This window comes from Haemorhous mexicanus, chromosome 17 (genome assembly GCF_027477595.1).
Source record: "Haemorhous mexicanus isolate bHaeMex1 chromosome 17, bHaeMex1.pri, whole genome shotgun sequence".
In the NCBI taxonomy this organism is placed as follows: domain Eukaryota; kingdom Metazoa; phylum Chordata; class Aves; order Passeriformes; family Fringillidae; genus Haemorhous; species Haemorhous mexicanus.
In genome coordinates this window covers 1,738,221-1,752,589 of record NC_082357.1, presented here as the reverse complement: position 1 = coordinate 1,752,589, position 14,369 = coordinate 1,738,221, and the positions used below count along the sequence as shown (strand labels likewise).

The following is a 14,369-nucleotide window of genomic DNA, read 5'->3' as shown; positions in this document are numbered from 1 at the left end:
AATTCTAGGTGTTAAATTCAGCACGGATTCCAGGTCTTAAACTCAGCACAGTTTCCAGGTGCCAGGGGTGGCCTCCTGCTCTATCTCTGGGGCAGATGCTCACCAGGCCTCTGGGGTGAAGGGAGAGCAGCAGGATTTGTGCCTCCAAAGGGCCTCCATGGCATGAAGGGAATTCATTTCCATGCTGTGTCTGGAGGAGGCTGCAGGGCCTTTGCCAAGGGAAGGGGATCAGAGGGAATGTGTGATGAGCCCTGGTCAGTGAGAGTGATTGTCACATTCACATTTTCTGAAAAACCCCTTTGCCCAGGATTTTTCTCCTGGGAAGCTGAGAAGCCTCAGAGAAAATGGAAAACAAATTCTTCTCTCATTTGTTTCTCCTGCGTTTTGCTCCTTTGGCATGTGTTTGGAGATTGTTTACCCACAGATGATTGTTTTATTGGATTCTGCTGTGAGTTGTTTTCACTCTTTGGCCAATCAGGGCCAAGCTGTGTCAGGACTCTGGAAAGAGTTACGAGTTTTCATTATTATCTTTTTAGCATTCTCTAAGTATCCTTTCTGTATTCTTTAGTATAGTTTAGTATAGCATTCTTCAATATAATATAGTATCATAAAATAATAAATTAGCCTTCTGAGAACGTGGAGTCAGATCCATCATTCCTTCCTGCCATGGGGCACCCCACAAATGCAATGTGATGCTCAGGACATGAGGGGCTGCTGAAGAGCATTAGCCAGGCTTGTGTAAGCAACCTTCATTGTGCCACTGCCTCCCTGGGAGCCTGGGCTGCCTTTGCTCCCTCCCCTGGGGCATTTTTGGGAAATGATAGTTTGCAGTAAGTGCTCCTGCTCCGTTGGCCCATCCCTGGGGGAAGCATGGAGCAGAAAGCTGCTCTTTTCTGGGAGCATCAGAATATAAATATTCTCCTCTGGGGAAGGAAAAGGTGGGTGGGTGGCATTGGTGCTGGCTTTATCCCACAGAGATCACTCCACATGGCTGCTGGAGCACGAGACCCTGAACTGCCTCTGGAAATACTGGATAGTGGCTTCCCCTGTGCAGGATCCTCCTGAATTCCTGCAGCTTTTAAATCCTTGGCTCTGTGTGTTGTTTTCCAGCAGCATTCCCGGTAAAGGGAGCTGGATTTCTACCACTTGTTCTCCCTTAAGCCAACCAGAACTTCATCCTGCTCCTTTCTGGGGTCTGTTTTGTTCTGTGCCATTCAGGCAGGTTCCAAGCCTTATTCCCACACTGATCAGTGCAGGTCTGTGAGCTCACAAAATCCATCCTGTTGGAATCACTCGGGGCTGGAGGCTCTGTGGCTTGCAGCAGTGTGTACAGTGCGTTGGTAGATGACTTAAATGCTCCTGAAAGGCTCTTTTTCTAGGTCACTCCCATATGAAACTGATAAAACTGGCTCTGTGTGACCCATGTGTCACTGCTGTACCCACAGCCCTTCACTCAAGGTGCCTTTCCACTGCCATCCTGCCTTCTGGAAGCAGTTTTTAGAATCTATTTCAGGAGCTTTATCCCAGAACTGCTGTTCCTGGGAGAGCCCAGGTGACTCTGGCATACCTGAGAGCTCTGAAGCTCAATGAGACATGGGAAGAAGTCTCACCCACCCCCATGGAGAGCCCATGGAATTATTCAGGTTGGGAAAGCCCTCTGAGATCATTGAGACCAACCATTCCCCCAGCACTGCCAAGGCCACCACTGCCCCATGTCCCCAAGTGCCACATCCACATGGCTTTTCAATGGTGGCTTCCAGTGACAGGACAAGAGGAAACGGCCCCAAGCTGTGCCAGGGCAGGTTTAGGTTGGATATTGGGAAAATTCCTTCATGGAAGGGGTGGTCAGGCACTGGCACAGCTGCCAGGGCAGTGGTGGATTCACCATCCCTGGAGGGATTTAAAAGTCATGTGGATGTGGCACCTGGGGACATAGATTAATGGTGGCCTTGGCAGTGCTGGGAGTGCAGTTGGACTTGATGACCTTAGAGGGCTTTTCCAGCCTGAGTCATTCCATGATTCTGTGGTGTTTAGCAGCAAAGCTGCCTGGAAGGTCTCTCAGAACCTGATTTTTACCTTTAAGGTTTTTGGATGTTTATGGACGTGACTGGCCTGGCAGTAGGAGTGATGGATAGAGCTGGAAGTGCAGGAGAAGCTGGTCATGGACACTCAGAGGACAAAAGGCAGTCCCTGATGCCACCCCCAGCCCTGGGCACAGGATGGGTTTGAGCAGAGTAGGGCAGAGGTGACCCCAAGTGTTGTGACCACATCAGCTCTCAGCGAGGAAGGATAAAGAGAAATCAGGGATGGGTGCAAGCAAGGAAAGGCTGCATTGTGGTGTGAGGGGCAGGGAGAAGGGCACGTGAAGCAGAGCAGGGGTCAGCTGGGACTTGACTTTAATGTCCAGGGTGGAGAGCAGAGGGAATGTGAGGGTCTGAGCTCAGCCTGTGCCACAGATTGAGGCTATTGAGTGCTGCTGCTGGTGGCCCACAGCCACCCCTGGCTCTGTTCCTGGTGTGGGGGGAGCAAACCCCTCCAGCTGTCACCACGTGGCTCCCTCTGCACCTGGGGACAGGGCTCTTCACATGGGGAGTGCCACCACTCCACACCAAAGGTCTCAGATTTTTTGGCTCCCGGTGTTTTTTGGCTCTTTTGGGCAGGAATTTGTGAACCTAATGCAGGCAGTTGTGCTGGCAGACTTGCAGGCTCTCCATGGCAACTCTCCCTATACACAAAGCACCATATGGCTTTTTTTGGAGGGGGAGGGAATGAATCCAGCAGAAAAATCAACCTTTGTTTGTGGTGCTGTTTGTCTTTGCTCTCTGTGACTCATGGGGAGGTGGAAACATGGAATGCTGGCTCCTGGGCATGGCTTGTGCTGGCCTTGCCACCACCAGGGTGCAGGTGACCTCTCAGAGGGCCTTTCGTGGATTTTTACACTGGAATTTGCTGTGAAAATAAACCCATGGTACACAGAGACCCCCTCTTTGGGCTGGACTCTCTGCACACAGATGGAGCAACAAGGATCCTGTTGATGCCCAGCATGTTCATTCCCTGAAGGGCTGGGAAGGCTCCAGAGCCCCTGGTTTGGGCAGGAGCTGGGCAGGAGGCAGGTGATAGGCAGGAGCTGCCTGTGCCTGTGCTCTGCCCACGCTTCATACCCCTGATTCCAAAGGGAAGCCTTCACTTGCCTGCAAATCCTCCCTTTTCAAGCCCCTCTGGAAGAAACAAGGAGAATAAATATCTTTATATGTGTCTGTAGAAGAGTAGGAAGTGTTTGTGTGTCTACTTGGAGGGGGAGGAAGAGAAATTATGATGGAATAAGGAGAAGGGAGCGAGCAGCCTGTGCCTTTGGGATGTGGTTCCAGGGGCTGCTGTTGGGTGCAGCAGGATCTCTGGAGATGGCCTGGAGCTGACCACTGCCCATGTGTGCTGGTGGGCAGGAGAGGTGGCTGCCTGTCCCCTCTGGGTGGTGTGACACAAGTCCTTCCAGGAGCACTGTGTAGTTTTGGTTTTGCCCCCAGACGTGGGCAAAGGCTCTTCCTGGTAGCATCCACTGAGGTGAGCAGGTCACTGTCCCCATCCCCATCCCCTCCCTGCTGTCAGCCACTAGGCTCAAATCCCAGGATAGCACCAGGGATAATTAATGGGAAAACTCCTCCAGATTGTAGGCTCAGGCTTACAGGGGGAGCTGTGCAGGTGGGGACAGAGGGACATTCGGGGAGAGGGACAATGCCATCTTCAGTTTATAGAATCATTAAGGTTGGAAAAGACCTCCAAGGTCATGAAGTCCAAGATCCTCCTGTGCTACTCCAATAGTCAGAGCAGGAATGGCCTTGCCCTGAGCAGAGTGCCCAGGCAGCAGCAACATTTCCAGCTGTATCCCAGGGCCCTGCTCTGGCTTTGCAGCTGCAGGAGAGCTCAGAGCAGCACCACTGCTGCTGCCACAGTGGGACAGCAGTGGGATATTGAAGTGACCAAGAGCACCTTTCCCCTGCTGCAGCCCTGTGGAGCATAGCGTTGGGTAATGCACTGGAAAAGCAATTTGGGTCATTCCTGGAGTGGATTCACAGCCTGACCCTGGGAGTCAGGCCCTGGTGAGGGGAGGGATCATTTCTTGGTGCCACATGTTCAGCTTCTCCCACCCCAGGGAGCTCCTCAGGTTGGGCTGCAGTATCTCCTGGTGGCTCCAGTATCTCCTGGGTGCCCACCTGCGTGTGCATTTAGTGGTCAGCTGAGAGGCCCTGGGGATGGTGTTTAGGTGGGAGGTGTTGCTGCAGGCCTGTGCCCTGATCAGAGATTCTCAGAATGCTTTGGGTCAGAAGAGACTGTAAAATTCATCTCATTCCACAGGCAGGGACACCTCCCACTGTCCCAGGCTGCTCCAAGCCCTGCCCAGCCTGGCCTTGGGCACTGCCAGGGATCCAGGGACAGCCACAGCTGCTCTGGGCACCCTGTGCCAGGGCCTGCCCACCCTGCCAGGGAACAATTCCTTCCCAATATCCCATCCAGCCCTGCCCTCTGGCAGTGGGAGCCATTCCCTGTGTCCTGTTGCACCAGTCTCTTGTCCCAGGTCCCTCTGCAGCTCTCCTGGAGCCCTTTGGGCCCTGGAAGGTGTCCCTGGAGCCTTCTCCTCTCCAGGCTGAGCACCCCCAGTGCCATGACCAACTCCCCAATCCCTTAACCTTTTACCAGATGTCCGAAATGACCACAACGTGATTCCTTAATGAAAAAATGGCCTTTCTTGATACCTGGAGAGGGGCCCAGAGCAGGAGCTCTGTCTGTGGCTCTGGATGAGGCTGTCACTGTCCCATCTGGGCAGCCACAGCAGGACAACCTATGTGTCCCTTTGTGGGGCCGGAGAGGGCTCTGAAGGGCACAGAAAGGTGTCCCCTGTCCCTCCCCAAATCCTTGTGCATTCCCTGGGAGCACTGGAGCCTCCTCCTCCTCTCCCGGCCCGCTTCCTCGGCAGCCATGGCAGCTCCGAGGCTGTGTGGGCTCCAGCCTGCTGTTTATTTTGGGACTGCAGCGCTGCTCCCGATCCGGTGCCTCCAGCCCGGGATCTAGGCCGTGTGCCGGATCGGGCATTAGCTGCTGCCTGAGGGAGCACGGGGAATTCTCGCTCCTTTCCTCGCTGGAAGGGCCGGGAGCAATGCTGCAGAGGGGGCTGTGGGCTGGGAGGAGGAATTCATGGGGAGACTGCAAAGCTCCTGGTTTTGTGTGGAGGCTCCTGGTGCGTGTGGCCACGGGAGGAGCAGGATTCGTGTGGAGGCTCCGAATTCGTGTGGAGGCTCTCTCACTGCAAAGCTCCCGATTTTGTGCTCCTGATGGCTGTGGCCACGGCAGGAGCAGAATTCCTGTGGAGGCTGCAAAGCTCCTGTTTTGTGCTCCTGATGGCTGTGGCCACGGGAGGAGCAGGATTCATATGGAGGCTGCAAAGCTCCTGTTTTGTGCTCCTGATGGCTGTGGCCACGGGAGGAGCAGGATTCATATGGAGGCTGCAAAGCTCCTGTTTTGTGCTCCTGATGGCTGTGGCCACGGCAGGAGCAGGATTCATGTGGAGGCTCTCTCGCTGCAAAGCTCCTGTTTTTGCGTGGAGGCTCTCTCGCTGCAAAGTTCCTGGTTTTGCGTGGAGGCTCTCTCGCTGCAAAGCTCCTGGTTTTGTGTGGAGGCTCTCTCGCTGCAAAGCTCCTGTTTTTGTGCGGTCGCTCCTGCTGCGGGTGGCCGCGGGAGGAGCAGGCGCCGCGAAGCTGCAGCCTGCCTTCCCCGCCGTTCCCATGGCACTTGGCTGTCACACACACATCCCAGGCATTCCCTGCCCACAGCGGGATTAAAGCCTTCTGGGAGAGGATTGAGAGGATGCAGGGAACGGAGATAGGGAAAGGAATGGAGGGCATGGAGGGGTAGGGACGAAGCCAGGAGCCGGCCCCATTGGAGCAGCAAGGGCCGTGTAGGATCTGAGGCAGGGCGAAGCACGGCCATTGCCCTCAGCCCCGGTGCGGGTGGCATGCCTGGGAGCACAGGCCCTTCCTGAGGGCTGGAGGTGCCGGTCCGTGCACACAGAAGCTCCTGTCCCACTGCTGTCACATCTCCCAAACCCACCCTGGGCGTGAGGGTGCAGATTTCCCTTTGGGTGATTGCAGCTGTGTGTTTTTTCCCCCTGCAGACCCTGACAGCCAGCTGTATGATATGGGATATACCCCCGAGGAGGAAGCCCCGGCCTGCCCTGATGAGTTTGATGACTTCGTCACGTTTGAGGCAAGTATGAGCTCTGTTCGTTCCCATAAGTGTTGGCTGCACGTGGAGTGGGATTTGGGCATGGAGGCTGTGCCTGGGGAGAGGCTGTGCTGTGACAGGGTTCAGGGATTCTTAATATGTGAACACAAATTCAGTCTCTGGATGATGAGCCCAGAGAACCTGCACCATGCATTTGGTGCTGTTTGAGTTAAGATTGGTGTTGGTAAAACTGAAAGGGCAGAGCCCAGTGCTCTGGGTGGAAAGGGAGCTCCTTTCTGTGGTGGAACACTGGTGACACTGGAAGGGGACCTGCTGCTCCTGGGTTTGTCTTCCTGCTGGAGTTTCTGAGCTTCTCAAACCTGAGCTTGGTTTTGAGATGTACCAGCCAGGAGCCTGCCTGAGAGGCACAGCAGAGCAGTGGGATGCTGACATTTGGTGCTGTTTGGCCAGTAAAAGGCAGAGCAGAGGACAAAAATCTACATTTTCTCTCTATTCTTTGGCTTGATGAAGGCTGTTTCTCTGATTTGGGTTGTTTTCCTCTAGTTAAATTCTCCATGCCTTGGTTCCCTCCTGCATTCATTACCACAGGGGCACTGTTGCAGCAGTGATCCTGCGGTTCCCAGCTGGAAGGGACAGACCTCTTGTCTGTGCCTGGGGGTTTTGGGCTTGGCTTGGAAGGCTTCATCCCTTCCTGCTCTGTGCCTTCCAGCCTGGAGCAGGAGGTGCTGCAGGAGCCTTGGGAGCAAAGGGATGACTGGGTCCCTGTCCCACATGGGGACTGAATCACTCCCCTCTGCTTTTTCTTTTCCAAACTTGCCTCTTCAGGGGTGATACCTGTGTCATGGTAGCCTGGATGTTTTCAGGGTTGTCCTGTGCAGGACCAGGAGCTGGGCTCTGATCCTTGTGGACCCCTTTCCACTCAGGATATTTTATGATTCTTTGTGATTTTTATCACACTACTTGCTGCTGGCAATGAGACTCCTGACCTGCTTTGTATTTGCATGCAATTGTATTTATTTATTTTTGTGTGTGTTTTTGTTTGGTATAGTCTGTAGTACATCATTTTGGACTCGTGATTTCTTGATAAAAGGTTAATGAAAGCCCAGGTGTTGGGCAGCTGGTCTTAAAATCATGAAATGATTTGGGTTGAAGGGACCCCAAAGCTCATCCAGTGCCACCCCCTACCATGGGCAGGGACCCCTCCCACGATGCAACATCACACCAAGCCCCGTCCAGCCTGGCCTTGGGCACTTCCAGGGATCCAGGGGCAGCCACAGCTTTTCCAGGCAAGGTTGAATATTAGTATATTTTTCCTTTTTGAAAGGTAGTTCCAGGCCCCAGGAACAGCTGAGGAGAAGTGGGACAGGAGGGCAGGCAGGGAGATGGATTTCCATGGTTTTTAGGTGGTGCAGGGTCACAAATGTGCATTTTAACGCTGGACTGAGCAGTGTGGAGGCTGTGACAGGAAAAGGCTTTCACTTTCTGCACCTCAGACCTGTGTCAAGGGAGCATCTTGCCTGAGATTCCGAGCAGGGATGTTTTCCAAGGGCTAATTTAACATAGATGAGCTCTGTCATCACTGGGAGCTATTCTGGGCAGCAATACCAACAAGGCAGGTGTGTGCCCCACTGGGATGAAATACTTCTGCTGCTGGGCCAGCCTTTCCTTGTAAAGACAAGGTGACCTAAAGGAAAAAGGTGATGAGTCCTGAAATCTCCTTTTCCAAAAGGTCTGAGTGGATTTTTATACTGAATTCAGTGTAGTCATCTAAGGGACAGCTCTACGTTTAACATGCTGGGGAAGAATTATCCTTGTTGTCTTGGATACATGATTTGAAATCATTTCCAGCCTGCCAGGATTTCGTAGAGGTTCAGCAAATGAGAACATGCTCAAGAAATACCACTCAGCCTTGGGAGTGTAAAAATAAACTGGATTCTTGGGGAGAGGGGGTTTTTGTTCTCTTCTGGCTGAGCCGTGAGCTCCCAACGTGCCTTTTATCCCACATGTCCTGGAGTGCTGTGCCTTGGAAAGCTGGAGCTGGCCCAGGGAGGGAGAAGCTGTGGCACAAAGCATCCTGCTGGGAGCAGCAAAGAGGTGTTCCTCGTGGGAGCACTGGGAAAAGAGCTGGAGAGGGCTCCAGCAGACCCTTCTTCCTTAGGTGCAGCAGGGAATCAGCCGGGCAGAGGACAGAATAAACAGCTGTTCCCAATACCTGTAGCCCCTCTTGCTTGGAGTCTCCAGAAGAGATGAGGGGGGGAAAAATCATCTTTCAAAGTGAAACCATCACCTTTCCTCAGAGCAAACTTCTCACTGCACCAAGCAGCAGTTTGGGCTCTGGGGTATCCCTATGTCAGCCCTGAGAAGATGCTGCAGCAGGACACACTGCTAAACCCACCCCAAAACACACCTGGGACACCTCAGGCACTGCCTGAGCCCCTCTGGCTGTGGCAGGGCTGTGGGGGGAAGTGGCACAGCTGGGATTTCTCCTCCCCTGTCGCATCAGAGCTGAAGGAGTTGCTGCATTTGCAGAAGTGCTGGGAGCAGTTTGTGGTTATTGAGTGGAGCACTGGCTGTGGTCCCTCTTAAACAGCCCAAAATCCCAGTGGCTGGAGTGCTCAGCTCTTCCAAGTGCTGGGGTCTGACAGGAGCTTTTCTCCTCAGTGTTTGTTCAAACAAGTGTAAACAAGTGCTTTAAGCCAGTCTCCAGGAAAATGTCTTCTCTTTGTTAAAAAGGTTGCTCTGCTTGATGAGTCATGTCCTCTTCTGGTGACTGTCATCAGGAGAGCTCAGCATCCATGGAAAGCCCTGAGAGCCCAGAGCTGGGGACTTTCACCCAGTATTTGCTCTCCAGAGAGAACCACCAACACGTGACTCCTCCAGGAGAAGGCTTTTGAAGGGGACAAGGTGGGAACTCAGGAATTTGTAATGTTGGATACTGCCCCAATTCAGCCAGTGGTGTGGCTCTGGATGTGCCATGGATCTCCTGGCTCCTCTTGCACCATTCTGGGAGTGTCCAGCAGACAGGGCTATCTGTTAAGGTGCTTCCAGAGGGAATTTCTGCTCCCCTGGCTCCACTGAGACAGCAGCTCCTGCAGCCACGTGGCTTCTCGTGCCTCCAGCTGGGCTTGCAGGGGCCCATCCCAATGCCTGCAGCTCTTCTGTGACACATTCAAGAGGAACCTCATCCCTGGGCACCCAGCTGGAGCAGGGAGAGCATCACCTGGCTGGGACCTCCCTGTGTGTTCCTCCTGCCTCAGGTGGAAGCGTGGTGGTTGCTGGTGAGAAACCACCAAAAACTAATGACAGCCTTCCTGCTTTGTCAAAGTCACATGTAAGGGAGCTTGGAGCTTTTCCATCTGGACACCTGAGCCCTGTTTTCCCCCAGGCTGGGCTGGCACAGCTTGGCTGCTGACTGCCTGGAAGGTGGGAGTTCTCCTTGCCTCCCTTGAGAGCTCCTGTGGTGCTCATGACTCAGTGCTGAGGCACAGGACTCGTTTGGAATGCTCTGGGGGACATGGAGGGGAATTTGGAGTTAGTTTTCTTGGGATCATGGAATCATTCAGGCTGGAAAGGAACTCCAAGCTCAACCATCAGCCCAGCACCACAGGGATACCCACTGTGCCTTGCCCTAGGGTGAGGGCTCTGCCCCTCTGCTCTGCTCCTGGGGCAGGTGAGCCCCCTTGGGCAGTGCAGAGTGGGAAGGATGACTCCAGAAAAAGGAAAACGAGGCATGAAAATGCTGGGATTGGGCTGGGGTGGGCATGGAGATTTATAATTTCAGGTGGGCTGGAGGAGAGGCACAGCCAGTGCCCTGTAAAGGCTGCCTGGGAGCATCATAAATACCCCAAACAGATTTTTAGCCCTGGGAACTCGTGGTTTGGGCCAGCAGGGTCAGAGGAAGGCTCTGGTTGAGCTCTGCAGGACAGGGCAGCCGTCGGTCCTGCGGCTGCAGTGCCTTGTGCAGGACTGTTGCCATCTGCTGGGCAGCTGCCGTGGCTCCTGCTGGAAGCAGCCAGGAAAACACATTCTGCACAGCCACGAGAGGGGAATTTGGCTTTCCCTGGGAGCCTGCACCGGCCCAGGCACGTCCCCTCTGGCTATTTGTCTAGCAGGGAGTTGTACAGCAGGGAAGAGTGGATCTGGGGAGGAAAATGGGACTTGGGCACGTCCCAAGTTTTGTGTATTTTGGGAGTAGGAGCTACTCCTGGCTCTCCCAGCCTGCCTGCCTACAGGTGCAGCTGGGAGAGCTCCAGCTCAGAATATTCTGTGACATTCTGTGCAACACTGAGCAGCAGCTTTTAGGCCAACACATCAACTCTGTGAAACTTTAACTCCATTAGAGCCAGGATTTTTTTCCATGTTGAGCAATTGAACTTAAGGTTTCTTTGAGGGCAAAAATCCACATTGCAGTGTTTCTCCAGCTGCTCAGAGCTTCTACAAAGGAGACCAGGGACTTGCAGGGCCCCAGCTCTGTGAGGGTAACACCGAAGCTGTTGTGGGAGCATGTGGGGAGCTGCTTCCAGAGGCTTTGCTGTCATTCCTGGTGCCTTGTGTTTTGCAGGGAGCCCACGTGGGGTGGCTGTAGGATGTCATTGTTGAGACAGTCACAATACAAAGCCACACTCCATTTTCAGAAGGCTTCAAACCTGTTTTTATTTTAGCATGCATGCTTTTTATACATTCTTACAAAACTCCTAAGTTTACACTTTACTCATTGGTCAGGAAAGACAAACAAAGTGCTCATTGGAATAGACAGTTGCAGATTGCTCTTATTTATCCTTCTTTCTTTCTTGGTTTCTCTGTCAACGACCTTGGTAGAAAATTCTTCCAGGGGCAAACATGGATCCTCTCATCAAACTTCTCTCTGGCTCACAGAAGTCACTGTAAAACCTCTTCCACAGGAGGAGGCTGCTGCAGGCTCCTTGTGTCCCCTCCTAGTAGCCCTGTGGACCTTCTGAGCCCTCCTTTCCCAGTGCAGAAATCCCAGGAAGATACTTTCCTTCCTAAAGGCAGAGCTAGGCCTGGTGAGCACAGAGCCTTTGGGAGGGACCCCCTTTGCAATCTGTGGTATTTTAGGTGAGGTTTTTTCCTCCTCTTCCTCTCCACACCACTGTTACCACAGGGTGCATGTCTGGCAGGGGCCAGCCAGGCTGAAAAGATGGGGTTGAGCTTTGGGACCTCCTCTGAGCTGTGCAAGGGGCTCAAAGCACCAGGGTAGGCCTGGGTTCAGCTGTTCCCTGGCTGTCCTAACCCAGGTGTGAAGGGCTCCTGGTTGGAATGGGGACATGGAGGTGAGAGCTCAGGTTTTCTGTACCAGAGCCATTCCCACTTCCTGCAATGGCCTCAGTAGGTCTCTGTTCACAGGGCTGACCAGAAAACTCCATGAATGAAATGGTCAAAAACCCCTTTCCAGGGGCTGGCTGCTGGAATTGGTGATCATTTTGTCCTGAGCAGCTGGTGGGCTTGAAATCTCGCAACTGGCTGGAACTGCAGGGCTGTGAAATGTGACAGATGCAGTTCAGTGCCCGTTCATCTGTCTGTGGGGAAGCACCTGGAGCCCTGAGCAATGTCCCCATTGTCCCTAAAGACTTTCTGCTCCCCTGCACTGAGAGATGAAGGGCCATGAACCCTGTGGACAGCAAGTGAACAGTCCCATATTATCCTTGTACTCACAGAATCCTGGAATGCTTTGTATTGGAAAGAACCCTAAGGCCCATCCAGTGCCACCCCTGCCATGGGCAGGGACACCTCCCACCCTCCCAGGTTGCTCCAAGCCCCAGGGTCCAACCTGGCCTTGGGCACTGCCAGGGATCCAGGGGCAGCCACAGCTGCTCTGGGCACCCTGTGCCAGGGCCTGCCCACCCTCACAGGGAACAATTCTTTCCCAATCTCCCATCCAGCCCTGCCCTCTGGCAGTGGGAAGCCATTCCCTGTGTCCTGTCCCTCCATCCCTTGTCCCCAGTCCCTCTCCAGCTCTCCTGGAGCCCCTTTAGGCCCTGGCAGGGGCTCTGAGGTGTCCCTGGAGCCTTCTCCTCTCCAGGTGAGCAGCCCCAGCTCTGCCAGCCTGGCTCCAGAGTAGAGGAGCTCCAGCTCTCCCAAATCAGTCCTTGGTGATAATTTGATACCTTAAAGCCTGAAAATACCAAGGCAATTAATTTATTTTGTAGACTCCAAGCTGTGTAGAGGGAAGGGTGGGAGTGTAAATGGGACAGGGATGTCCCTGAAGGCAGGACCCAGGCGCAGGGCTACAGTGAGAAATTTCTGTGCTGGTCAGAAAAGATCCCAGTTGAAGTGTTTGCCCAGTAGGAAATAGGCTGGAAGGGGTTTGGAAAACAAAGTCCTTGGAGCCTTATCTTGAACCACAAGCAGAGTGTGTGAGATTGGGAACGTGGGAACTGGGCTGTGGGACACGGGAGGGCTGGGAGGTGAGGGGGCAGCAGTGCAAGCAGAGGAGTCTCAATAAGAGTTTGAGAAGTAAAAAGGGCAGGGATTGGGGTTTCCTAATTCGTTTCAGTGTCTGATTTTGGGCTCTCATGGGAGTTCAGATGTTCTCCGAGGTCCTCAGGCACAAGCAGAGGAGCACAGGGGCTGTGACCTGCGGTGTGAGGAGCAGGCACAGGCAGAGCTCGGGTTAAAGCATAACTCCTTGCTGCCGTGCTGGGAGCAGCGATCTGGGCTGGCCGGGGCTCGGCTCAGCTCCTATCAGGGTCCGGACACTGCGGGCAGCGCTGCTCAGCAGTGCCCTCCGCAGCGCAGCAAGGATAACCCAGAGAAAAGGGGAGAGCCGGCTTTGGGAAGGTAATGGAAGGAAATCTGTGTGTTTGTGCTGGGTAGGCAGCGCTGAGGAAGCTTGATGTACGTGTGGTTTTTGCGGAGAGGAAACAGAAAACCCGAGGAAACCCTCAGAACTTGTGGTGCGAGTGGTGCTGAGGCCTCCGTGTGCCATGGAGAGGGGAAGATCCCATGGATCAGCTCTCCCACAGGGCTGGGCTCCTGTTTGCAGGGGGCAGGCTGGCATTGGGGTGGTTATAATCTTCTTTAGGGTCCGCATCGTCACTATCTGCCAGAGACCACACTCTGAGTCACCAAAAGTGCTTCTGACCTGCCCCTGGTGAGCAATCCAAGCTTTATACATCCCTCTATTCGTGGCTATAAGGAAGGAATTTGTCACTTAACGTTTAATTATTCACCAGAAGCACCAGGAAGGCCGAGATAAACCTCGACAGGTTGCTTTCAGATTCAACCTTTTTCTTTGGGGATGGATTCCTTGGAAGTGTGAGCAGCCGGAGCCAGGCTGGCCGGAGCAGGGCTCCCAAAACAAGCTTTTATTTTGGAATCCAGGGGAGCGGGAGGAGGCTGTGCTCACCGGCAGGGAAGTGTGCGGAGCTCCTGCTCCTTATCGGCAGCTCGGGAACAAAAGGCACTCTGTTGGGACTCCAGCTTGCTCCTTAAGCCTCCCGGCTCCCCTGGACTTTGCTTCCCTCCTGCCTTGCAGAAGCAGCTCCCTGAGCTGGCTCTGGCTCCGGACAGGATGTCTCCACAGGTGGGTTTTTTCGAGCTGACACAAAGTGAGGAGGGGTCGGATTTCCAGAGGGACCGGGCTCAGCACTGGAGGTGCCGGGGAAGGGGCAGGTTGGGAATGCACCTGACTTGTTACCTGGGCAGATCCACCTGATTTTTTTCATGGGAATGGTTTAGATTAAAAGAGGAGAGATTTAGATGGGATATTGGGAAGGAATTGTTCCCTGGCATGGTGGGGAGGCCCTGGCACAGGGTGCCCAGAGAAGCTGTGGCTGCCCCTGGATCCCTGGAAGTGTCAAAAGCCAGGCTGGACAGGGCTTGGAGCAACCTGGGCTAATGGAAAATGTCCCTCTCTGTGGAGAGGTGGGACTGGGCAGAACTTTATTGTCCCTTCTAATCCAAACCATTCCACAAGTCTGTGACTCCATGGGCTGTGGTGTAACTTCACACTCCTCTCTGCCAGGGTACCCTGCGGAGCTGGACCAGCAGTGACAGTGCTTGCTGGTTTTTGGGGTGCTGGGGACAGCCTGCCAGCTGTGGTGCTTTGTGAGTTGGTTTGGGGTTTGGTTTTGGGCTGGGTAAGTTTTCGATTTGCCCAAACAGATGCAGCA

At 53.9% G+C, this 14,369-nt stretch overlaps 1 protein-coding gene across 6 annotated transcripts in view; it reads left to right on the top strand.

The window, feature by feature from the left end:
* Positions 1-14,369, top strand: part of RAB11FIP3 (RAB11 family interacting protein 3) — an 81,945-nt gene that overhangs the window by 35,473 nt on the left and 32,103 nt on the right. For all 6 annotated transcript variants that reach the window (XM_059861216.1, XM_059861213.1, XM_059861217.1 and 3 more), the window contains one exon: positions 6,167-6,258. In XM_059861216.1, the coding sequence (XP_059717199.1) occupies positions 6,167-6,258 (92 nt within the window). The remainder of the gene's footprint in view (positions 1-6,166; positions 6,259-14,369) is intronic.